Source organism: Psammomys obesus, unplaced genomic scaffold (genome assembly GCF_907164565.1).
Source record: "Psammomys obesus unplaced genomic scaffold, mPsaObe1.curated_primary_1811, whole genome shotgun sequence".
NCBI classification, from domain to species: domain Eukaryota; kingdom Metazoa; phylum Chordata; class Mammalia; order Rodentia; family Muridae; genus Psammomys; species Psammomys obesus.
Window position 1 is genome coordinate 22,279,706 of NW_026585895.1, and position 25,454 is coordinate 22,305,159.

At 36.5% G+C, this 25,454-nt stretch overlaps 1 protein-coding gene across 7 annotated transcripts in view; it reads right to left on the reverse strand.

The window, feature by feature from the left end:
• Tank (TRAF family member associated NFKB activator) overlaps nucleotides 1-25,454 on the reverse strand; it is a 78,470-nt gene that overhangs the window by 34,582 nt on the left and 18,434 nt on the right. For 5 of the 7 annotated variants that reach the window (XM_055600624.1, XM_055600627.1, XM_055600628.1 and 2 more), the window contains exon 2: nucleotides 10,065-10,212. The exons of 1 other annotated variant lie outside the window; for it this stretch is intronic. In XM_055600624.1, coding sequence (XP_055456599.1) covers nucleotides 10,065-10,163 — 99 coding nt within the window. In that variant the 5' untranslated portion in view covers nucleotides 10,164-10,212. Of the gene's footprint in view, nucleotides 1-674; nucleotides 943-10,064; nucleotides 10,213-25,454 lie in introns of those variants that run through there. One more of the 7 variants, XM_055600626.1, reaches the window with a different exon arrangement.

Consider the following 25,454-nt stretch of genomic DNA (forward strand, 5'->3'; position numbering starts at 1 on the left):
TTTTTTTTTTTTTTTTTTTTTTTTTTTTTTTTTGTAGGCTCACGACTGGTAGGGAATGTGTTACAGGATGAACTTTACCTTGAGTCTCATCTATGCCTGATTGAGATATTTAAGCAAGACTTTGTACTTAAGGTTTTTAAAGCTGGGGAGTGTGCTGCTCTGGGCGTGGGTGCTGCACCTACATCACGAACTACCAGTTCGACTGAGACCCAGTTCTTTCAGTGGGTCCATTCTATCCTCTACTCCATCTACTAGCTGCTGGAGCACAGGGAAAAGCCAGTGATCAGGAGCACGTCATCAACACTGAAGATGAAAACCTGAAGCATGGCTGTGATCAAAGAAGATAGTGACCCCTGGCATCTGCTGATGGGCTGCCAAGCATCGCTAAGGAGCTTGGGAGAGCCATGCAGACTCTGAGGAGAGACAGGAGGTACAGGAGGAATCTGCAGAACCTGCAGTATCCCTTGAACTGAAAAAAAAAAAAAAAAAAAAAAAAAAAAAACAGGTCCTATAGGAAGATGCTTTTAAAAAGTGGAACACAAAATTGGAAGGAAACAAGGCAGAGCAGATGTCCCTCATGCAGGGGAGAAAAGCAAAACTACAGACCCAGTGATGAATGTATGGGAACAATATAGGAACATAGATAGCCACAGTGGACAAAAACATGGCATTACTGAATAAGGATGGCTTTGTTGATGAGTGTGGTCCATGTTACCAGCAAAGGTTATATTGGATGTCCTTGGTCTTTTGCTGCCATCTGAAGCCATGTTCATGTCTGTGGCCTGTGCTGCTGCCAGGGATCATGTTGGTGCCATAGCCTGCGTTGCTGCCCTAGGCCATCCATACGAGGGCCATGATAGGTCTGTAGTCCATGCTCTAGCCAAGGGCTGTGTTGATGTCCATGGAGACCATGTAGAAGTCCATGATCTGTGCTGCTGCTGACTGTAAAGAGCAAGGAAGCTTCTTTTGCAGTGGTATCAATGGCTGCAGACTCAGTTGAAAATGAGAGACATAGAAGGTTTGTGACAACTCTCCTTCTCCACATACACTTGCCCCCTCCACCCACCTCAGCCCCAAATAAAATTTAGAGAGAAAGCTAGTGAAGAGAACTCTTAGAAATTGTGATAGGGATGCTGAAGTATAGCTCTTCACAGTTTATGGTTTTTGGTCGGGGTGGGGAAGGACTCAGTTTTCTTTAAGGGGCTGGCCAATGGGAGTTTGACTATACTCCAGTGAATATATGGGCAGGACAAAATGGGCTTGGTATTATTTTTCTTTCTTCTTATTTCTGGGGAGATGGTACTAAGGTAAGGGGGTGGACTTGGGAGGACTGGGAAGTGAATGTGATGGGGTACATTATATGAAATTTCCAAATAATCAATAAAAATATTATGTTGGATTAAAAAAAGATTTTCAAAGATGTTATTAAAATACATCAAGTCATAGGGGTATGGATTTGAAGCTGTGAAAAACAGGGGTAGAATGGCACGTTTTAAATGTGTCCCTGAAAAATTCATGTTGAAACGTGAGGGCACTGTCTTTATTCCTCATGGAGGTTGCAGTATATAAGAGCTACCCTCAAAATGGACATGGGGACCTTGCAAGACACTTAGAAATATCTAAAAGGTTTGTTTGTTTGTTTTAGAGACAGGGTTTCTTTGTATAGCCTTGGCTGTCCTTGACTGGCTGTCCACACTGGCCTCAAACTCGGAGATCTGCCTGACTCTGCCTCCCTGAGTGCTGGGATTACAGATGTGCACCACTGCGCCCAGCTTGCAGTGTCTAAAAGTTCTGACAAGACATTTCTCAGATGAAAATATGAGATGAAAATGTGCAGATATCTTTAATTATAAAGGACAAATAATTATTTTATGGCTTAGAACTGACAATGTCTATAGGAGAAATAAGACTTAATGTAGAAATCACCAACAATTTATTTTAATACCACTAGCTTCAACAGAAACAAATAGAATGAAATGTTTTATCTACTCTTCACAAAGAATATGTTGAAGAATAAAAGAAAAAAAGAACCAGAGTATTAAATAATGAGGTATTTACACCTTAAGTGAAAGAACTTTGTTTTTGGTTATAAAGCTTTCAGCGCTTTTATTGCAGATATACTTAGCATTTAACAAAAAATACTTTAAAACATATTTGAATTTTTATTTTATGTGTATGAGTGTTTTGCCTGCATGTATTTGCCCCACACGTGTGCCTGGAACTTGAAGAGGAAAGAAAAGATGTCAAATACTGAAACTGGAGTCACAGAAAGTTGTAAGCTGCTATGTGGGTTCTAGAAACTGAACCTAGGTCACCTTCAGTAAATGCTCTTAACTGCTGAGCTTTCTCTCTAGCACACATGAAAGTACTTTTTATACTTTAAAACAGGGTCTCTAGACTGGGTTGCTTCAAACCTACTATGTACCCAAGGCTAACCTAGGACTCATCTTCTGTTCTCTACCTCCCGAGTTCTGGGATCACAGGCATGTACCATCACACCCTGTTTATGAAGTGCTAGGGACTGAACCCATCCAAGGCCTTGTGTATGATAGAAAAACTATCCTAACAAGTGTTTCTCCAGCCCACACAGGTATTCTGTAAAAAGTAGTGCCCATAATAAAGTGCTTTTGTGATTCAGATGAGCTAGTACTAGCCGGTACAAAACATTACTATTGCAGTATATTAATGGTCAGAAAGCATTGCAGAGTATCTATTTCAAAAAAAGAAGAGGAATATAGCCAAATTTAGTCTTATTTGTAGCCTTTAATTTAGCTTCACTGGCTACTCAGCAAAATTCCTTGCTTTGCAAATTGGATGACTTGTATCAGTTACCTTTCTTAACAGTATAAAGAAAAAAAACAATGTATGGAGTAGCACCTGAAGAATTCTTGAATGAAGAAGAATGTTTCTTTTCTATGCAAGCCTGTGACTTTTTCTTTAATCAACACTGAGAAAAAAGAGATAAATTTTATTTCACACATTTCTTTTCAACAAAGAGATTAATATCTTCTGATTATATAATGAAAAGACTCTTGGGATAAAGAGTAGAGGTCCACTGTAGGACATTTTCTATAGCCCAATATTTATGATTTATAAATTTACAAAATTCAAATGTTTTGTTTTATTACTGATTCTTCTATTGGAAAAATGGTCAAGAGAATTTACTTAAACCTTAAATATATTTGGTTTCTCACAGAACTGCAGAAATCAGTGGCAGGCAACTTTGTATGAGTAATAAAAGGACTGAATATTTAATTTCACTTTATGGAATGCTGTAGTACTTAAAACTCTCCAGGTAACCTCATCATAGCCAAAAGATGTGCAAGGAACGCTAATTATTTCCTGTATCTCCTCTCATTCTTCCGTTTTGAAACAGTGGTTTAGCTAGCTGTGCAATCATTATGCTAGAGAATATACTTACTCAGTAGCCTTCCTTACTATTAGGTGTGACCATGTCACTAAAATTAAGTTCTACTATATTCCTTCTTTACTAGGGAGAGAACCAAAAGTTAGGCTCTTTCCTCCAAACATAACATGCTATTTTAGGATGGTGGTGGCACAAAGAGAAGAAAAATGACACAAAACTCCCTGCCACTTTGTAGGTCTAAACTTGGTTACTATAGATCACTGGTTGGGTCATTCATTATATGGGTCAGCTTTCAGGTGGGAATGTGGTCCCGAAACATCCTAGCCTCTCATCTGTGAATGTTCCTCAACAGATCAATTCTTTCAAGTACAACTTTAGAAAGAGCAGTTGGGTTCATTCACTTTTCTGCCATCATTGGTTCTATTTTTTTCTTTGCTCTGTAATCATTACTTAAAGATCCACCTTTTATCACATCAAAATTCATCTCCAATGCAGATGAGCCCCCAATTTGCATTTCTAAGTGTAACTTTACTTCAAAGAACCAGTTTCAACTGCTTGCTGAGAATCCTCCTTAGCTGTCTGCTAGAACTTAAACTCAAGATAACTAAACAAATAAAACAAAAACCTTCTTTACCACTATCACCAGGAATATAGTATTTTGCATTTTTGAGAACACATTTTAAATCTTTAAACAACCAATACTGAAAATCTTGCTGGGTGCAAGTGGTGCACATCTGTAATCCCAGCATTCAGGGAGGCAGAGGCAGGTGGATCTCTGTGAGTTTAAGGCCAGCCTGGTCTACAAAGTGAGTCCAGGACAGCTAAGGCTACACAAAGAAACCCAGTCTTGAAAAACCAAAAGAAAAAAATGGAAAAATAGTCTGGGAAGTAGTATATAATTTTTAAAACACCAGGTTTGACTTCAAAGCTTTGCTCTTATCACATTACTGAAGGAAAAAAAAAAGTGTCATTTTATTATTATAGTTTCTAAATGAGCTTGTTTTACCTAAAAAATTCAATATTATATCCCAAAGTACAAATATAACAGAAAAATTAGTGAGTTGGACTTGGTAACTTATAGAACAAATGACCACCCAAGAAATGTCAGCAATAGCCTTGTTTGAGAAACACATTTTGCATCTGAGAAGCTGACCCTTTGCACACCAAGTCAGAGGGAAACAGTTTGTACAACAGAAGTTTTCACCTCAAGGATCTGGGAATGTAAGGAATCTTAAGAGGTAAGGCTTGTTCTGTTCCCATCTATTTTTCTAGCCATCCTTCCTTGTCTTTGTTCTCCTTGGTGATCTTTTAAACAAAACATTGTATTTCCTTATAAGCATGGTTTAATGATTGTATAGTATCTTTCAATACAATTGCCTCCAATAAAATCTCAGCACTATGGACACTGTGCATCCCTTCGAGCTTCTTGCAAGAGGGTTCCTTTGTCCACTCTGCTGAAAACTCACAATATAGACTCTACATCTTGTTTGATGAAACTGAACTCTGCTATCTACAGCACATACATATTTCTCAAAAAAATATTACAGGAAACTTAAGTTTAAAATGAAAATAAGCAAGGTCTTAGTACGAAACCCAATGTCAGAATGGCTGTTTCATTATACTACAGATTAGGTAATGGCTAACAAACTTCAATATTAGCGGCTAACATATCACTTCAAAATGAGGACGATTTTATTGTTTTCCAAGAATACAAATACCTCAAATGAACTTGCAGAAGGAATCTCTTGTGACTGTATGGAAGCATCACCTGTCTATTAAAAAACAAAAACAAAAACAACCCAAAACCTATGGCCTATAGGAAAGGGCAGAATAGAAGGTAGGACGCCTACCAGGCAGAAAGGATTCTGGGATAGAGCCAGGCAGGAGATTCACCCAATAAGATTTGAGGAAGACAGATGCATGGAATGGTAACAGATGCATGGACAGGTAAGCAGCCATGTGGCTGAATGTAGATTACAATAAATGTGTTATTTTACGTTATGAGCTAGTCAGAGAAGAGCCAAGCTATAAGGCCTAGGTATTTGTAAATATATTTTAAGTCTCATGAGTCATTATTCTGGGATCTTAGGGCCGGGAAGAAAAGCCACCACAAAATGAACCTGTGTGATAGTGCATGAATTCATAAGGATTGGACAATGAAGTAAAACATGAGAGAACAAAAAGACAAAAGTACCCACTAGCCTACCACTGTCAGTTCTGGACCATCCACTCATATGAAACACAAAGCACTTAATTATATCACTGTCTCTCTTCAAAACTGTTATCTGATATTTTGATCATTCTTTCATATCCAACAACTTTGGTTCTTTCACACAGCTTCTCTAAATCCTACTAGTAAGACCATCAATCCAGGAAGTATTCTACTTCCTCAACTCATTTTAGCTTTTATGGCTTGAGAAGACAGGTGTTCCTAATCATCAATGTATGCTAAACTAGTATTACAGTCTTTTCACTCTTATATTCCACTTCTAAATTTTTTCTTTCCCCTCACAAGACCTCAGCCATTAATTAGCTTTTTGTTCTTAGAAGCTTCTTTCTAGTTTCAGCTCATGTCTCAGGGCACATAATTTCTATTACTTCTGTTTGTACTTATACTTTTTTTACCCTCAATTCTTTAATTTAGCATCTTAATGTGTAAAGTACCACTTAACTCTGTACCTTATCTACTGATTTCTACTCAGCTGCTAAAAAAATGACCAACAAATATATAAACTGTTATTACTAAAAACTCAAAATAATTTGAATCTAACATTTTTTTTATTTCTTATCTAACACTACTTCAGTATTTTATCCTCACATCACTTTATCTAGTACCTGACATCATATCTCACTCTTATATAATAACCCCTCTTTCTTCTACAACTGCCTCCAACATCCACATTTATCCTCTCTTGTGTGTGGGTTTTTTTGTTTGTTTGTTTGGTTGGTTGGTTGGTTTTTTTTGCTCCAGTCCTGAGAGAACATTTGCTTTCTATTCCCGGTTGCTTTCTAACCTAAGCTCTGAATTTCCAAAAGCAAACGGACTGGTTGCCTTCCTCTTACCTTCTTTCTGGTACTTTAAATATCTGATGCCCTGTATGTTAGATTCAGTATTGAATAAAACGAAGCCTCATTCTCTTATAGCTCATGAAGACTTCACTTTGTTAGTAGACAAAAACTTAAAAATAACAAGAACAAAAAACTCAGACATACACTCTTCATATAATGTGAAAGTAATAAATGCTTCCTGAAAAAAATAAGCAAGTAGAGCTTGAAGAGTAGTAGAGCCTACTCTTAAAATTCAAGAAATCCCTTGAGAAGGTGGCATCTGAGGAGAGACCTGAAAGCAGTAAGGAAGAAAACCATGGCACTATATAAAGGGAAACTACTTTAGGAACAGCAATCATAAAGGTTTCAAGGAAAGAATATGCTTTGGAAAATATTCAGAAGACATATGTAGTTGGAAGACTGTTAGAAATGTGGCAAAGGAAAAAGTACCTATGTGTGACTAGGGTATATGTGTCTCTGTACTGAAATCTCAAATCTAACAAGGTCACACCTTTTAATCATCTAATCTTTTGAAATAGTGTCACTCCCAGGTGACTAAGTAGTCAAACAATTGAGTTTGTGCGGCCCATTCTTATTTAAACTACCACAATCTCCAACACAAAACTCCTTGTAGGCCTACAGAACTGATCTTATACCTACCCATCAGATCGTTCCTCCATATGTTCTACAGGTCTAAACCTAAAAATCAGAACTGAACTACGTATCTTATTTCCCAATACCCAAACTCTACCTTCTTCATCACTTTTTTGTTTTGTTTTGTTTTTTTCCTTTGAGATAGGGTTTTTCTGTGTAGCCTTGGCTGTCTTGGACTCGATTTGTAGACCAAGCTGGTCTTGAACTCATAGAGATGGACCTGCTTCTGCCTCCCAGTGCTGAGATCAAAGGCATGTAGCACCACAGCCAGACCTTCATCACTCTTGATTTCAGTCATTAGCACTGAACTAGTCATTCAAGAGTGTACTGCCACCAACTTCGTAAGTGACCAACATTCAGGTGCTACCTGCTTTCCATTTTATCTCCTAAAGAAATTTTAGAAATTTCCTTTAATTCACCCATAGCTACTAATTCAGGCCCTTGTTTTGAATTCTTATGATTACTATTTATTTTTTTTTCTTTTTCTAGACCAAGGTACAAAAATACATATACTTACTATCTAATATATGTTAATAAAGGTTTAATATATTATAAAAATTATTGATATAGTTTTTAAATTAATGTAGATATTAGAATTTATAAAGCATGAGTGGATGACTGCTATATTTTTATATTAGTTGCATTTAGAATATATGTAATGTGTCTCTAGTATGTTTGTTGAGCTCTTTGTCAGTGCCAAGACTTTTCTAAAACATACAATTCTTCAGTAACTTTTGACTGAATAGATACAATAAATACTACTTAGTCATACCTCACAATGAGGCTGTTATCTCTGCTGCTTCTTCTCCTGCTATACCTCCTCTTTATGGATTCATAAGACTGCTTTATAGGACATGTAAGGTACCAAACAGTCCCTTATTTCTTGTTTTACATAGGCTCACAGATGCAGACACACACATTCACATTGTGGTGACCTGATCCACAAAGAATGAATTAGATGCCTCTTCTTTGGGCCACATACTACCTTCTTGATATTTTCTGTAATACCTGATAATAGCCAGATAAAAGCCATTAAGCCTCTTTTCTATTTTTTATATTATATATGAAATAACCACTTTATTTGTTACCTATTTGAACTTTTAAAAGTTCCCAAGAGCATAAACAATGTTTTACTTATCTTAGTACTCTCAAAACTTTATCAAAGGTTCAGTTAACACAGATTCCCAATAAATGTATCACAGAAATCAATCAGGCTATCCTTTAAGTTTAAAAGAGATTTTAAGTTTAAGAGATTTTTCTTTATCCATTCTTGAGTACTTGACAAACACTAACTTAAATTCCCATTTCCTTCTTTGAGATTCATGCTAGTATGAGAAAAGGCTTCTTCCATGGCAGAGAAGGGATTAAACTGGAAGGACACAGGCAAAATTCTGGTTTCTGTCTTAATCTAAAATAATCTAGACACTCTTTCCCTAGTTCCAAGCTACCTTAGACCATAAAGAGAACTGCCAAGTCTCTTAATGAATCTAATTGTAAAGTAGGAAGAATTTCTTTTTTGTTCATTTAAATAATTCTTGAAGGCCCTGTCATATCATGCCCTTACCAAAATAAGAAGATTTAGAGTCTTTAGTTCACTCAACAACAGAATATATTCTTTTGTAAACCAAGAGAAGATGCACAAAGAATAAAGAAGCTTCTGTAGAATTCAGGGAGGTATATACAGAAATGATTCATAGTGGCTGTATCACCTGTAAAGGAAGAGACTGTAGTGAACAAAGACTTCATGGCTAGCGTTTTTCTCTTTTTTACTTCAAATGTCATGGAATAACATTTTTCTTTATATCTACCTGTATGTGTGGTATGTGTGAGTATATGTTCATGTTTGTGGGCACATGTGCAAGCGTGTTCATGTAGAAGCCTAAGGTTGATGCTGAGAGTTTGCTCAATCACTTTCCACCTTATTCAGTGAGGCAGGGTCTCTCAATTGAAGCCTAGAGCCTGCCACTGAGACTTCCCCATCACTGCCTTTCAAGGGTTGGAAATTACAGGCAGATCAATATGCCCACCCAACATTTACATGGATTCTGGGGAATCAAATCTGGCCCCTCAAAGCACTTTAAACCACTGAGCCATCTCTCCAGCTCCTCAAGAAGCTGTTTATCCAAAGCAAACTAAAATCCCCTACCTCCAACTGTCAGTGGAAGAATAAGCTAACATTCCTCCTAGTAGATCTTTGACTGTTATTTTCATAAACACCTACTTGTAAAATTGGTCCTTTGATATTACTTGGGAAAATGGCCTTTAAAAATATTCCTTTGTGGTAAGACTGTACTGCTGTGTCAGCTGATTTAGACAGTGTAACAACACTTAGGTAGATCTACGGTCCCTGATGTGTACTTCTGGTTGACACAGTATCTATGAGGCTAGCTCTGAATTCAAAAATAACAGCAAAACTCAAAAAACTGTGATTCTTAAGTGGAATTCCTTATGCTTTGCACACATGTGACAGAATTTGTGAAGCTGGAGGGAAAGTACGCATGAAGACTGACCACAGATTCCTGCATAAAGAATGGAAAAGGATAGCAACAAATTTAGTTCCAAGTCACATCAAGACTTGAATCTTCCTGTTATCCAAAAAACAATATGGAAAAACAAACAAAAATCAAAAAACAAAGAAACAATGCAAAGCTGAGAAACAGTGATAAACTTCTTTCAGTTAGTCATAAAATGACTTTTACATTTCTATCTCTTTCTTATATAAAAGTAAATAGTGATATTTAAAACTATATATGGAGAAACAATGTCTATCTTACTTAATCATAATCACTTTAAGATGAGCCCATCAAACCAACTTTTCCTATAGGACACAGAATGTTTTTTAAAGGTAACAAATAAAAACCTCAATGTTCATTCATTATTACACTCTTGTGTTTTAAGAATTACAGTTCTCTCACTAGTTTTCAGCAATCTAACGTTCTCAGTTATCAACCTCAATTTACCAGAATAACCAATTTTCAAATCCAAACCCACACACCTTTTGCTGTAGCTCTCTTATTGCCGAATCTCTATCCATGCATGCCTGTCGGAAGGCTTCATATGCTCTATTGAGTTGTTCACCAATGTTTTTATCCATTCCTCTTTGATCTGTAGCATCACTATAAAGGATGGTATGAATGCCAGCTCTGGAAAATATCAGAACAGCTTACATAGTTATTAAAGTTACACACATTTTAAAAATACTTCCTTGAAAGAGCCCTATAAACACAGCACCAGGTGCTATCAGGGTTTACAAAAACATAAAAACCTGAAATCATGACATGAAATAGGAAATTTACAATGTTAAGTAAAATATTCTTTGCTAATATTCCAGTTCCTAAATCATGGTCCAGCTAATAGAAATGCTGTTTTGAAAATCAGAACCTGTAAATATCATCTAACAATGGAGAAGTATTTTTTAAAAAATCATTTATTTATTAATACTTTAGAAATATTCATTATGATTAGTAATATGGGAAGGGATGTCTTTTTACTAAACAGACAGTTATTCCTACTTATAAGGTGAATTTTTGCTACACTGAATTAGAGCAAAACTAAATAGATAATAAATGTTTGTGGATGGAATTCACACTGTTGTTATCACCAAGCAATTAAAATGTGTGAAAATGCTCTTATTTTAGAACAAAATCTAGGGAGAGCTGTTGTTGGAGTGTACATTAAAAAAGAAAACTACATCCCTTCAGTCTCAACTCCACTCCCTCTTAGTTTCCTAACTTCCCTGCTGCTTCTCAACTGCACATGATTTTCTCAGAGGAGGTAATTTGGTTTATCATCTCAGTTTACCTAACATCTCTAATACATTCCTTGGCACTGAGCAGAGAGCTCCTTAATGATTCTGACTCTTCCTGTGCAGTTATGAAAAAACACAACCCAGGCATTTTTTTTTTTTTTTTTTTTTTTTTTTTTTAGGATTTTCTAAACTGCCACAGAAGAGACACAACTCTCTATTGGCTTTCCAGGATAACAAATTGTTTCTTTCTAGGAAATCTTTATAATCTCAATTAAAAATTTAAAATACGTATTATATGTGTGTCTGTGTGCATGTGTTCATACATGTGTGTATGAATGAACACATATGTAGAATGTCAGAGGATAACTTGCAGGAGTATGTTATCCTTTTCTACAATGTAGATTCTAGAAATTGAGTATTTAAAAATTATATTTAAATATAATTCACATAAAATAAAATCTAACATTTTCAAGCATATACATGGGCATTTTAAATATATTTACTATGTGGTACAATTTTGTGAATGTTTTTTTTTTTCCTGACAGAAACAATGAACCTATTAAAAGCTAACATCAATTCCCCTAATGTCATTTATTTCCTAGCAAGTAATTGGTCTGTTTGAATGGATTTGCCTTTTTATAACATTTTATATAAATGAAATAACAAAAGCTGGCTGGGGATATAGGCTGGTAGTAGAATGCTAATCTAACATATTCAGGACCCCCATTTTAACCCAGAACTATCATAAAAATAAATAAATAAATGGAATCATATAACACAAGGCCTTAAATGTGTGGCTTCTTTCAGAAGATACTATTTCGGAGGCTTATCCATTTTGTAGCACATAACAATAATTTGTTTTTTATATGAAATGTATGTTCACTGAAAGGATATGCATTTTGTTTATCTGCTCCTCAGTTACTGGATAGTCAAGATTGTTTCTACTTTTAGGCTATTATGAATCAAGCTACTATGGGAATGTCTGTGTACATATTTAAAATTTTTTAATTTATTATTTTATGAATACAGGAATTTTGCCTATATGTTTATCTGTATACCACATACATACCCAGTGTCCAGAAGAGGGTATCAAATGCCTTGGAACTGGAATTACAGACGTTTTATAAGCCAGCACATGGGTGCTGGGAATAGAAGCCAGGTTCACTGGTAGCACAGTCAGTCTATTAACTACTGAGTCATTTCTCCAGACTTCTGTGGAGGGTAATTTCTGGGTCAAATGACAATTCTATGTTTAACTTTTGGGAAACTGACAAATTGCTTCCATAATGGCTGTGCAGTTTTACATTTCCACTAGCAATGCACAAAGTTTCCAGTTTTTCTACATCCTCACCAACATTTCTTATAGTCCATTAAAAAAATAGTTGTTATGACATCTATGAACCATAATAATAACCAGCATGACAATAACGGTACTCATATGTTGGAATTAATTAACAGTGGTCTAACTGGACTTAAGGTCCATTCAACAGGAGACTAATCCTTCCTGGTACTAGAAACCTCACCACCTTCTCTAGGTTAGTGAAGTCAGGGATCTTAGAAGAGACCCTTCTACCACCATTTTTCTAGACAAGCATAATTCTAAATATATTATCTATATATTATATTTATTCTAATATATTCTAAATATTATCCCTATCCCCACAGATAAGTGAAGATTACCCCCCCCCCATGAAAGAAGCTTCTCTTTAACAAACCATCACAGAAAACCACAGTGGATATACTGCAGAGACCAACAGGTGGTTGAAGATCCTAGGTAGATATATCTACAATACAACTCCTACACTTAAGTCTCAAGAACATCTTGAAAGATTGGGAAGAGATTCTAAGTGTCAAATAATCCAGAAGTCAGCTGGTCTTTCATGAGACTGTGCCTCCTCAAAATGGCTGTCTATGAACTAGTCTCTGAACAATGACAGCATCAATAGACAATAGGGAAAAATCTCCCAGAGGTACTGTATAATCCCTAAGCAAAGACCTAGAAGCAACAATGACTGCTGAAAGAGGGAGAATTACCGTTTCTCAAGAATGAGCCCCCTAATTGACTACTGTCATGTGACAGACATTTCCTGGGGAGATTCAATATATACATCTACTCACCCCAAATAGGGGGGTCTATGACAGACCAAATTATGGATACCACAAAAGTTCAGCTCAGCATACCAATGTGTTTCATTGTGGTTCTTTAGGGAGTATGGGTGAGGAGTCACTTAAAAGGAACAGATGACTTCAATGACTCAACTGACAGCAGAAGCTACTTCAGCACAGGTGACAAGACACAGAAGCTAGAAACCTAGAGCATACTGCAGACCCAAACACAGATCAACAGGTTGGAAAGTGTCCATTCCTGATGGTGAGCCTTTCCAGGCAGCTCAGCTGCTCCATCGATTCTTCTTTTTTTATTTTTTGTAATTAAAAATTTTTTAAGCTTGGCTAGTCTGAAAGTGGCTATAAGCAGTCTACCATTTATAACCTCTTGAAAAGAGAGGGACTAGAGAATCTGGTCAGTTTCAAGGACTTCCTGAAGCTACTTTGAGTGGTTAACTTCCTGTCATAAATGAGTTTCCTTATAGGATGGAGTGTTTGACCTCCACTTCGAAATCCCGTTGTTTCATCTCTTCCTATAAATAATCTCTCCTAACGAATCTGCTGCTTTCCTTTTCTTTTATATCCTATGTCTTAACAAGCTTCCTTCCAAGATTAACCTAAGAGAAAACAGCTACATCACAGTTATCCAATATTAAAAAAAAAATGGCCTTGAGAAGTTGTGTATTTGTGTATGTGCACATGCATACACATACACAGAGAGAAACTAATAACCAAAGAAAAAGAGGCCATCAGTTTAAGAGAAAATGAGGAGAAGAGCACGGGAAAGGAAGACATGGGAATGATTGGAGGGAAGGTAAGGGGCTATGATATAACTATATTTTACTTACAGATATATTTTTTTAAAAATGGATGGACATTAGCTTGGATGTGAAGCAGTATCAAATTGTGATTTTTGGCTTTCTTCTTCCTTATGTTTAAGGATAACATTCTTTTATGTGCTTTCTGGCCATTTATCTTTAGAAATAATTTCCATTCAAATCCTTTGCCTATCTTCTACAAACCTTATTTTCCTTGATAAGCTAACAAAGAACAGTGGAACAGCCAACAAACAAAATGATCACTATGTAAGGCTTATGGCCCTGGTGCTTTCATAGCATCCTGGGTTTTTCAAGCACACCAGGCAGGAACACTGGGGCTCTCCTCTGCAATTGGGGTTTTTGCTTGTGTTTCCTCTTCACTTCTAGAGAAGAACAAAGACTGCTTATGAGAGGCATGATCTCAAGTGAAACTATCACTGATGCAAAAAGCTCCTTTCTTTTTTGTAAAGCTCCTTTCCTCTTTGGCACATGACATTTTTAACCTGAATGAATTTCAATAGAATAATAGTTCTTTTGTTGCTTGTAGTTTCTTTTGGTGCCTTATCTAAAGAACTACAGCCAATCCAACAACGCACACATTTTCACCCATGTTTCCTTAGAAGTGTTTTATAATTTCAGTGTTTACATTTGGCCTTTGATAAAAATAAGTTAATTTTATAAATGATATGAGAGTCCAGATTCACTTTTCAGTGTGAGGCTATCTAGCTGTCCTGACAGTATTTATTCAAAGGGTTATTCTTTTCCTGTGGAATAGCCTTAGATACCTTGCCTTATGTTCTTAAAATCAGGATATGCTCTTAAAATCAGTTGCCTATATGTCAGTATTTCATTTGTGGTGATATGGGAGGTTGAATCCAGGGACTTGTACACAGTAAGCACATGCTCTACTGTAGTCCCACAATACTGTTTTAAACACAGACACACAAACAATGCTTCACTACTAGCAACCAAACCTATCATTTTAAGATACTAAATACATTTCCAAGTAACTTATTAGGCTTAACAACAATTTCCAGGTTTTAATTACAAAGATCAAAGTGGTAATTATGTGAAGAACAGAAGGAATAGTAATTCTTCACTGTTCCACTTAGGAATTTAATTCCCATTGATACCTCTGATAGCTGAAAGAAATGAATCCTGTTAGGATACCTAATATGGCTATGATATTTCTTTCCCACAGATATACTAAAGAAACAAAGCAATTAGCATTAAGATAAAGTGCTATTTTGAGTATTTTATTTAAATATTTAAAAAAAGCATGTAAGGATATGTTCTTGGAGCCCCTCCCACCCTCAGTTCTTCATCATTTCTACATTTGCTGTGTTTGGAAAAGAAATACTCAGGACTGTTTACAAAAACTCAGTAAGAGTTAAAATCAATAAGAGTTAAAGAAAAGCACAGTAGTGCAGAGGTTAGATGTTAGAAGCTATCTTATCTTAAAACGCTGTACATATATATAGCAATTTGTCAGTGTAAACCACACCTCTATTTAAAAATCCGGGACACTAGAGCCTTGAACTGGAACTCTGTCTAGTTCAACATTTTGTTCTGCTACTGGCCACTAAATTTTTTGGTGACCCAAGTTTCTTACTCATCAGTACAAAAATGTATATACCTCTATTCCATCAAAAGACATACTATTTTTAAACATCTAAAGGCTGTATTAAAAATACCTTCATCATATGCAAGTAAATCATATGACATGTTCAACATTTTACATCCTTGAATGAGATCACATGAACTCCATGAAGAGGAGCTGCTAATTTAACTCCACCTGGGAGCATATAAAAAATAAGAATATATGCTGAGGAATTAAGTTTTGGTTGATACAAATAAATTAAATGATATTTAGTTCAATCAAGAAGGGAAATGTGTGTTAGATTAGTGACAGTGACCAGAGGAAAAGGAAAAGGCAAAGGTACATGTCAATTACATTTTGGTGTGCTCTTTGAAAAAAAAAAAAAATCACTCTCCAGGAAAATAAGTTTTATTTGGCATAATCCAATGGTTTACGAGCTTTATGCATTTTTGTGTTAGAAACAAAGCATGAACTGCTAAAGAACTAAGCAAGATAAAGGTTCAAATAAAAGAAAAAAATAATCAGAAAAATGTGAAAACTTCATAGACAACATGACAAAAATGGGTCCTGAAAGATGAGAAGGACTTCAGAAGTACAGAATAAAGAAAGCATTCACTCTGAAACAGCAAAGGCACTAAGAGGCCATATTTGGTGACTGGAATATTCTAATAATGAAAGTCTAGTTCGGAAGGCATAAGAGAGGGAGATTGTGTTACACTGCAAAAACCCCAGGGTACCTTATTCATAAAGCCCATGCTTAGAGTGATACCTTCTGGGACTGCAGAGTGCATTTACTGCAGACACTTCAAACAGTCAGGTAAGGGGAGACTATAGTAAGCTCTAAATGTTACTAGGAAACTTAGGCTTTAACTACTCAACTAACAGTTTAATGAGGGTTTTCAAACTGGGCACAGGCACATTTTTATAAGGTAGGCTTAATTTCTCATGTCCTTGGTTCCAAGAGGACAAACAAAGGCAATTGGCCATGTGCAGCCTAATCAATGCATCAAGTATATCCAATGCGCACCCAAGAACAAGGCCATTGTTGTTTAAAAGTGGAAATATTCGTTTAGAGAGGGCAGGGAGGAGATGAGGGAGGGTAGGATTGGGACAGAATGAGGGAGGGGGCTACAGCTGGGATACAAAATAAATAAACTGCAATTAATATAAAAAATAAAAATTTATTAGAAAATAAAATACACATTTATGCTATTAAAAAAAAAAAAAAAAAAAAAAAAAAAAAAAAAAAAAAAAAAAAAAAACGTGGAATGTTCCCCAAAGGCTCATGTTTCAATGCTTGGTCCTTAGCAACCAGTGCTTGGAAGGAAGTGGAACCCTCACAAGATAGAACCTTGGTGAGTGTGGGCCTTGAAGTTTGACAGTCTAACCCTACTTTTTGTCCTCTGTATGTCTTCACTGGATTAGTCTGTCCAGGTAGCTCACACTTCTGTCACCAGCCCTTACTATATAGCTGTATCTGTCTTAAACTATAAGCCAAAATAAACCATTGCCCTCTTAAGTTGCTTCTTGTTAAGCATTTTGATTATACTGACAAAAAAAGGAACTAATACAGCTATTATAAAGTTTATCATTTAGGTCTGGTATAGTGGTACACATCTATAATTCTGGCTTAAGAGGATGAGACAGGAGGTTCTGTCAACAAGTTTGAACCCAACCTGAGCTCTACAGTAAGTTCCAGACCTGCCTGAACTAAACAGTAATACCCTGTCTCCAAAAACACAAGCAAGCAAGCAAATAAACAGAATAAACACAAAAACTGACATTTTGTCATATGAAGCACAATAGAGGCCACAGCCATCAGGGACATTTCTGAAGTACCTTCAGCAGCATCTATGTGCCTCCCAGACTACATGAACTACATTATTATGTTCTGCCATTCACGTTAACATAGCTAAAAAAATTGATTTTATAAAGTATAGAAACACCCCTGCACTCTGATTTAGAATTACCACCAAAGCTCATAGAAAGTACTGAGTTTTTGTTTGTTTGTTTTTTTTTTGTGTGTGTGTGTGTTTATTTATTTATTTATTTATTATTTTATTTTTTTCTTATCAGTTACATTTTATTAACTCTGTATCCCAGCCGTGTCCCGATCCCTCATTCCCTCCCAGTCCCTCCCTCCCTCCCTCCCTCATCTCCACAGTGCCCCTTGCCAAGTCCACTGATGGGGGGGACCTCCTCCCCATTCATCTGATCCTGTTTTATCAGGTATCTTCAGGACTGGCTGCAAAGCTCTCCTCTGTGGCCTAACAGGACTGCTCCTCCCTTGGGGGGTGGGGAGGCCAAAGAGCCAGTCATTGAGTTCCTGTTAGAAATAGTCCTTGTTCCCCTCACTATGGGAAACCAATTGGTTACTGAGTTACCACAGGCTACATCTGAGCAGAGGTTTTAGGTTACATTCATACATGGTCCTTGGTTGCATGTCAGTCTCAGAAAAGATCCTGTGCCCAGATATGTTTGGTCCTTGTGGAACTCCTATCCTTTCCTCATCATACTAACTCCCCTTCTTTCTTATGATTCCCTGAAGTACTGAGTTTTTAGACTAAAGAAAAGTTATCATTTATGAAAACAATATATATATATTTTTTATTTTTTATTTTTATTTTTTAAGAAAAGGAAAAGGTAAACCTGGAGCCAGCATGCAGTACAGGCTAGCACAGAAACAATGTTGGGGGTTACTCTTTCGAAGCTATTGCTATATTCTACAACTACTGCTATATTCTACATGAAAGTGAATGCTTGGAGTAAGACCAGAGAAAATAAAAGATGAGTGGAGTCAAGAGACATTTCAAAGGTGAAAATAACAGAATTTTTGATGGCCAACTTGATACTCATTAACAGATGAATTATCAGGCAGAACTTGGGCACTAGTATTCTAAACTAGTCAGGAAAGGCGTGCTAGGACCTCCATATACTCAACACAGTACATAAGATGTTCTGTTGCAGATGGCCCACCAGTAATTTTTCAGAATATTAAAAGAATAGTAGTAAAAGACACAGGGGAAGAAGATCATTTGGTGGGGGTAGGTAGGGAGATTGAGAATATACTCAATTAAAATTTGAGCAAGCATGTTAGAAAAGATAATTAATGAGGAAGAAAGAGACAATAAATTGCTAATTTATTAGAATTAAAGGTTAAATATGTTTTTCCCACTGTTGAATTTCCTGGTGACCATTTCGAATATTCTGACAGTGGTATATCTTTGAACAGTCATATTCAAATAGTCTCACCAAGAAAATGTGGAAAAAATCATTTTTGAAAAAAAAATAGGAGAATCAGGATTTATTATTATATCACTTTGTATCCCCACCAACCCTTATACTTTTTTTCCTCTTCCACAAATAAACAAACTTATGTTGTGGATATAAACATGTTTTTGTTTTAATCCCAGGTGTGGGATATGGGACTGATTCAGATTGTCCACAGCAGCAAACTATTTGCCTGGTGCAGGTTGTGAGAGGGGCCCTTAGCCAGTTACAGGTAGTTTAAAGGACTATGAAAGGGAATAAAGGCCAGAGCCCAGAGAGTGTTACGGGGGCTCCCCCTGCTGCTCCTGGTTACTGTAGATGCAGTGTGAAGAGAAGTCAGAGAGATAGCCTGAAATGAAGATTGGACTTTCCATAAGGAACCTGAAGACTTTAACCAGCAAGAAGTAGCTAAAGAGAACTCTGTCCCTGTCCACACTTAACCTTTCTCACCTACTCGGTATTGAGGTGTTGGAAGGTATTGGGATGGAGAAGGGAAAAGGAGACCTAAGAAATGTAAATGAAATAGTTAAAAAGTACGCTAACACATTTATCTATAAATGCTAGAAGGCAAACTAGGAAATGCATAAAACTTTGCATTGTAACATAATTCCATGATTTTCTAAAAAGAGATTATTAACAAAATAGTAATGCAAGTCTGCTAATCTTTACACATAGTTAAACAGCATGAAAAATAAATCTCTGGCAGGGTGCTTGACTCCATGAATTGTTTTATTTTTTCATGTGCATGCATGTGCATTTACATGTGGCCATGTGAAGGCTGGAGGAAGATGTTGGATGTTCTGCTCGATTGCTCTCTACCTTAGTCCCTTGACACTGAACTCGCTATTCACTATTTCACTTAGGAAGCACTCGTAATCTTCCTAAAGGAAACCACGCTGGGCCAGGCTGGGCCTTCTAACTTGGGTGCTGGGACCTAGAGCACTCATGTGCTTGCTCAGCAAACACTCTTACTCAAAGAGCCATCTCCTTTGTTCTTGAATACATGTCTTAAAAAAAAAAAAATCTCTTTTCTAGTCTATCAAATTTATGACAATAATGACTAGTAATGTTTTTACAAAAGTAGTAGTTTGTATCATCTTAAGCTTGTAACAAGAAAACTTTGAAAAATTATTTTTCAGTAATCCCAAGCATAAGAGAACAATTTAAGATATGCCACAGGCTGTACAACATTAATAAACTAAATAAACTCCGTTCCTAAACTAGTGCTAAAAGCTTTGGGGTCAGATTAGCTTCCCATCCAGCATAAGTCACTGCAGCAGAACAAATGGAAGGAAGACTATGAAGGGAGAAGGCTCTCCTATAGAGACTGAAATTTCAGGAAAGAGCTTTTCACAAAAGGCCTATTTTTTTTTTCTTTAAATCACAAGTTTAAAACTGCTGAACAGCATTTAGCCTTGAGAATATTACGCTGATAAGTAGAAAGAAGCAAAGGCCTCGTAATTAGAAAGCTGTAACCTGCATACTCTTAACCACTGGCATAGCCCTTCATACCTCCGTGTTTAATTTCCCTGAGGACACCTAGAGGCTGTTAGGCAAATGGTTGCAAGTCACAACTTGTTCTATTAGAAGTAATTGTGAGAACTCCAATGAGAAAGTAAATAAGGTTTCAGAGCTCTCCAGATCTCTATTTCCAGTCATTCCCAAGATGTTTAGGGTGTGACTTTAAACGTACAATGTACATTTAAATATAGATTCAATGTTTTTATACTGTGTAGCAGCATACTCTCATTACAACTGCTGAATATTCCTGATGAGCCCCATCTGCCCCAAATCCCAGACTACTTGGGTAGTCTGGCATTTTTTTCACATCTCCATCTGGGCCACAATTACCCAACCTTTCACCCTTTCTTTAAGGGCCACACCAGTTTCTCTAAAATATGAAGGTTCAGATCTAATAAGTTTAGCATTATTTTTGTGCCATTCTACTGTAGGGAAGCAACAGTTGACTACAAATTTGATCTTCTATATCGATTCCATGTATCACTGAAAAAAAAGTTAAATGATATAAAACTGATTAAAGACAAGATTATTTTACAATTTGCATAAAACATATTATCTCTAAGAGAATTTGTAAGTTTAGATATCTCTATATGGACCTTTTCATGGACCTCATTCATCTGCCCACTTTAAAACGTTTCAGATGTTGTTATAAGCTACTTCTAGTAAATACATTCGAACCATCAAGCAACACATATCAGCAAATTGTATACAAGTCTTATATGATAATTCTGTGTAAGGGGAAAATGTGACACATTTTAAATCACTGTCATGGGTCAGGTCATAGCTGCAACAATACTATAAAACATGATCCATACATGGACTGCTTTATGAACTGTTCCTTAGGAGTACAGAATATATAAACAAAAACAGCAGTTGCTAACGTAGACTGCCTCTGACTGACTCTCCTCCTGTGTGTGTGTGTGTGTGTGTGTGTGTGTGTGTGTGCACGTGTGCACACGCATGAAGCTGTCTGTCTCTGTCTCTCTCTCTGTTTTTTCAAGTCAGTGTTTCTTTGTGTAGCCCTGGCTGTCCTGGAACTCTGCACATCAAGCTGGCCTTAAACTCACAGAAATCTACCTGCCTCTGCCTCATGAATGCTGGGACTACCATTACCACCTGACTACAGAAGAGTTTTTCTTTTAAAAAATAAGTATTTTGATGCTTTGGCTGATGTCCCAGAACAACGGTAATTTACTGAAAATTCTGTTTACTTTTTATAGTATAAACAAATGTTTTCATTATAATGGCATTCTTGTGGAGAAGGCTGAGTATGACATCAGTCCTTCTTTGACCAAGCAACAATGATCCTTTTTATTTAATGTTTCTCCTATCAATACATAACCATGCCAAATCGAATTAAAATTTCAAACTGTCTATAGATAATTAAGGACATAATCCCAATAGCATGTCTTCAAAGTTCTAAAAGATATACAGCCATTGGCCAGAGCAATTTAGGTTCTTCATTTGATTTGCATCCCAACAATGAAGGAAGTAAAAAGCAGTCCTCTAAACATAAATGGTTTCCTATTCTTCATGGGAGACTACAAGACTGGGGTGGAATTTGATATATATTTGCCAGAAGCTTCTTATGAACTACCTGCTTTACAAGCTTCCTGCTGCAGGAGCACATATTCTGGCACTCTGGCAATAAAAAAAAACTGAACGTCAAAAGGGCATGTAAGTTAACTAAGGTCACACAACTAGAAAATGGAAGAACTGGAAAAATGGAGATCTCTGATGTGAAAACACAATTTTTAGTTCTTTGCTCCCTGACACCCCACCTCCCATTTTTAAGATAGGGTTTCCTAGTTGTTCTGGAACTTGTTCTGTAGACCAGGCTGGCCTCAAACTCAGAGATCCACCTGCCTCTGCCTCCCCAGTGCTCAGATTAAGGGTGTGCGCTACCACTACTCGGCCTAATGTAGTCTCTAGTTTATCAAAGCAACACACATTTACATACTTCCTACTGAGCCAAACAGCTCTACGAGGCCTACTACAAACAACAGTCCTTTGCTTCCCCTTGCATTTCCTACTGTAAATGTGTTTCCTACTGTAAAAAGAGTAGTTGGCAACAACTCTTTTTGCCTGATTATCATTTTGTACCTCTAAATAATATGATACTGACACAATGATTTTTATTTTATTGTCTTCCCAGTACGCAAAATAAGAATTTTGTCTTTAAATACACCCTACTTACTCTCCCTATTTTTTCCTATTTTTTTTTTTGTTAGATTAGCACTCAGTACTTACTGTATTTTATTATAATACTATTTACTCCTGAACTATGATACTCTGTGTGGTTGCTTTCATTCCTAAATTTCCTTTAAAAAATCTTTCATTCTACTCCCTATTACTGTATCAAAATTTCTCAATTGTTTTTATCTCTTTGTTCTCAGTTTTCTGAAACTTATATCCATTACAAATTGAGATTTAGTGAGTTCAATCTAGAAATCCATCCGCCAGTTCTTGAATTTGTTTTCATTTTTCTTATTTTTGTATTCTTTTCTGAGACTGATGGCTGATGGATCTTCTGAATTGGTAATCTTCACACCAATACTATCTTTCATTTTCTCTGGTTTGTTTTTTTGTTTTGAGACAGGATCTCACTATGTAGCTCTTGCTGCTTAACAACTTACCATGTAGACAAGCTGGCCCCAGATTCAGAGATCTGCCTGCCTCTGCCTCCTGAATGCTGAGATTACTGGCATATGCCACCATGCCTGGCCTATGCTTTTCTTTCTTTCTTTATTTTTTTCCTTCACGGTTTTATTTTGTTTTCCTAGAAGACAGGGTCTTATTATTTAGCCAGGCTGGCCTCAAGCCCTCAGATTTGCCATCACCTTTCTTTAGCTTCCCTGCCCCCTAACCTTTTAAAATGAACTTTTCTTATTTTCTGACACAATAATGTAAGTCTGTTTTCTCTGGAGTCCCTATTAGGCTGCTAAAGGATTCAGCCAATCCTGGAAGAAGAAAGTAAAAACCAAAAGAAAGTAGCCGTGCTTTAGGAGCTTTCTAAGATTTGGGGATATAGGTGTTAAACAATTTTGTATCTCCAATATTCCAGGTCAACCAGACTGAATTTTTACTCAGGTAAAAATTCTAGCATATCCACCCTAAAGTAATAAATAATTCTTTAAGGTCTACTTTGTTTGTTTGTGGGGTGAGAGACAAATGTGGGAGAGTTAGGGGGTAAGGAAGCTCTCCCTAACACCTAACCCTACACCCCCTCACTGGATTTCCCCAACTGCTGAGCCTATTGAACTTCTGGGTAAATGTTCTGTTAGGGTTCACACTTGTGGTGAGAGGCCAATTCAAACTAATGCAATTTCAGAACAGAGAAAGGAAATCACCTTAAAAACATCAACCTCTTCTTTGCCCTGAAGTAGAAAGGCACCAGTCTCCGGAAGGCTTTCTGGGATGAATAGTAAGAACCTACATTCTATTCAGAAAAGTTGCCACCTGAGCAGGGTAAAATGTGATTTATATATTACCTTTTCTGCATCTCAGCTATAGTCCCTCTAATGTTAGCATCAGGAGCAAAACGCAGAAAAATCAATCAATAACAGTGCATACACATAAATAAGACACTCTCTATTCTCAGTTGGGGCTGGATTAGACAGATCTTTCAAGACACTCATGTTTTCTTTACTCAAAGGAAAATAGTAGAGAATTTTCATTCCTAGTATTAATGATCATTCACTTCCAGAACTATGTAAGAGGCAATCAGCCAACCTCTCAAATGACAGTTTGTATTTCCAAATTTACTTTTCATGTCATAAATGTCGATTATGGATATTCTCATAGCATGCCACATAAACAATTTTTATATTTCAATTACACAGCTGATACAAAAGATATTTTATTATAGTTCCAACAGTGTCAAAAAGTTTTGTTCTGCATTTTTTTCCCTATAATCTGGTTAGCTAAAACGATCAAGATAAACAAAATAGGACAACTACACCAGCTGAACCAAAGAATCTCTAAGTAATACTTTGCTAAATGTTAGAACCTGGTGAAAATATATCTTCCAAGAAGGAAATATTTTATATTTTATATGAATTTCAGTTTTGCTCTCCTTCCTTATTTTCTCCTTAGCACATGGGAGTATTCTGACAAAAGTACAGGGGATCTTGTCGCCATGTAAACACTAGACTGTATACTTACTTAGACAAGCCTAGATACTATAGCCTACTACACATGCAGGCTGTATGGCACAGCTATCATCAGATATGGTCTATCCGACCATCGGGAATATGACTGCACTTTCTCCAGACTCCTTACCAAATGCCAGGAGCTCAAGTGTATAATTAGAGACCAGAACATCAGAAGAAAGACTTGGGCATATGATTTTCTACTTGAGCTAAATACAAACATGGTGCTTAGTAAGCTGTGCTCACACACATGAGTGATTACTCTGTTGTGGTTTTGTGGAGGTAGGGGTAGAGTGAGAAAAAGAAGGGAAGAGGGGAAAGAAGGGGGAGAGAGAGATAGACAGGCAAAAGCACTCCATATGTGGTCCACACTGGTTTTGAACTTGTCATTCTCCTCTCTCAGCCTGCCAGGAGGTTAAGATTACAGGCAACGTGCCACTTCACAAGTAATGTTTAAGAGGTCTCGTTAGAATTGAGAAACAGAAACAAAGACATGAAAGTTTATATGGTTCACATTAATCTGTTCTTCTAAGTCAGATACATTCATAGATGAGAAAAATACAGAGAATGTTTATATTCAGCATGCCACAATTATATGGCGAAGAGCAGCACAAATTATTATCTACAATTTGTGAGAGTTCATCTGAAAGAAATAACTTTAAAATATTGAGACATGTTAATACCCAGTGAGAAACATTTCTAGTTGTAGGGACAGCAAATACATGAGGTTATAAAATTATGATATAGAAAAAGCTATGTAGTAAACAGTCATCAACAGTCACTAAGTGTAAACTATTCAACTTCCCAGTGTAACAACTGATTTGCTGACTGGTTCAAATAGTTTTCTTCAAGCAATTTAAAATGACAGGTTCTTTAAACTGAGAGGATGGAAGTTCTTGATTTCCACCTTGATAGCAAGTGAGTACAGAAAATCACTTAACTGTATGGGGTCTGTTGCTCAATAAGTAATCCCCACTCTACTGCAAATATTTCAAGGACTCATACTTTTAACTTGGTAAGTAACCAGCATAACGGAATTCTTATTAGTCTACTCAATTTCAAATAATTCCCTAATTCAATGTCTTAAAAGTTAGACTTTATTTTCACTGTTAATACCGTTTTGTGTGTGTGTGTGTGTGTGTGTGTGTGTGTGTGTGTGTGTGTGTGTGTG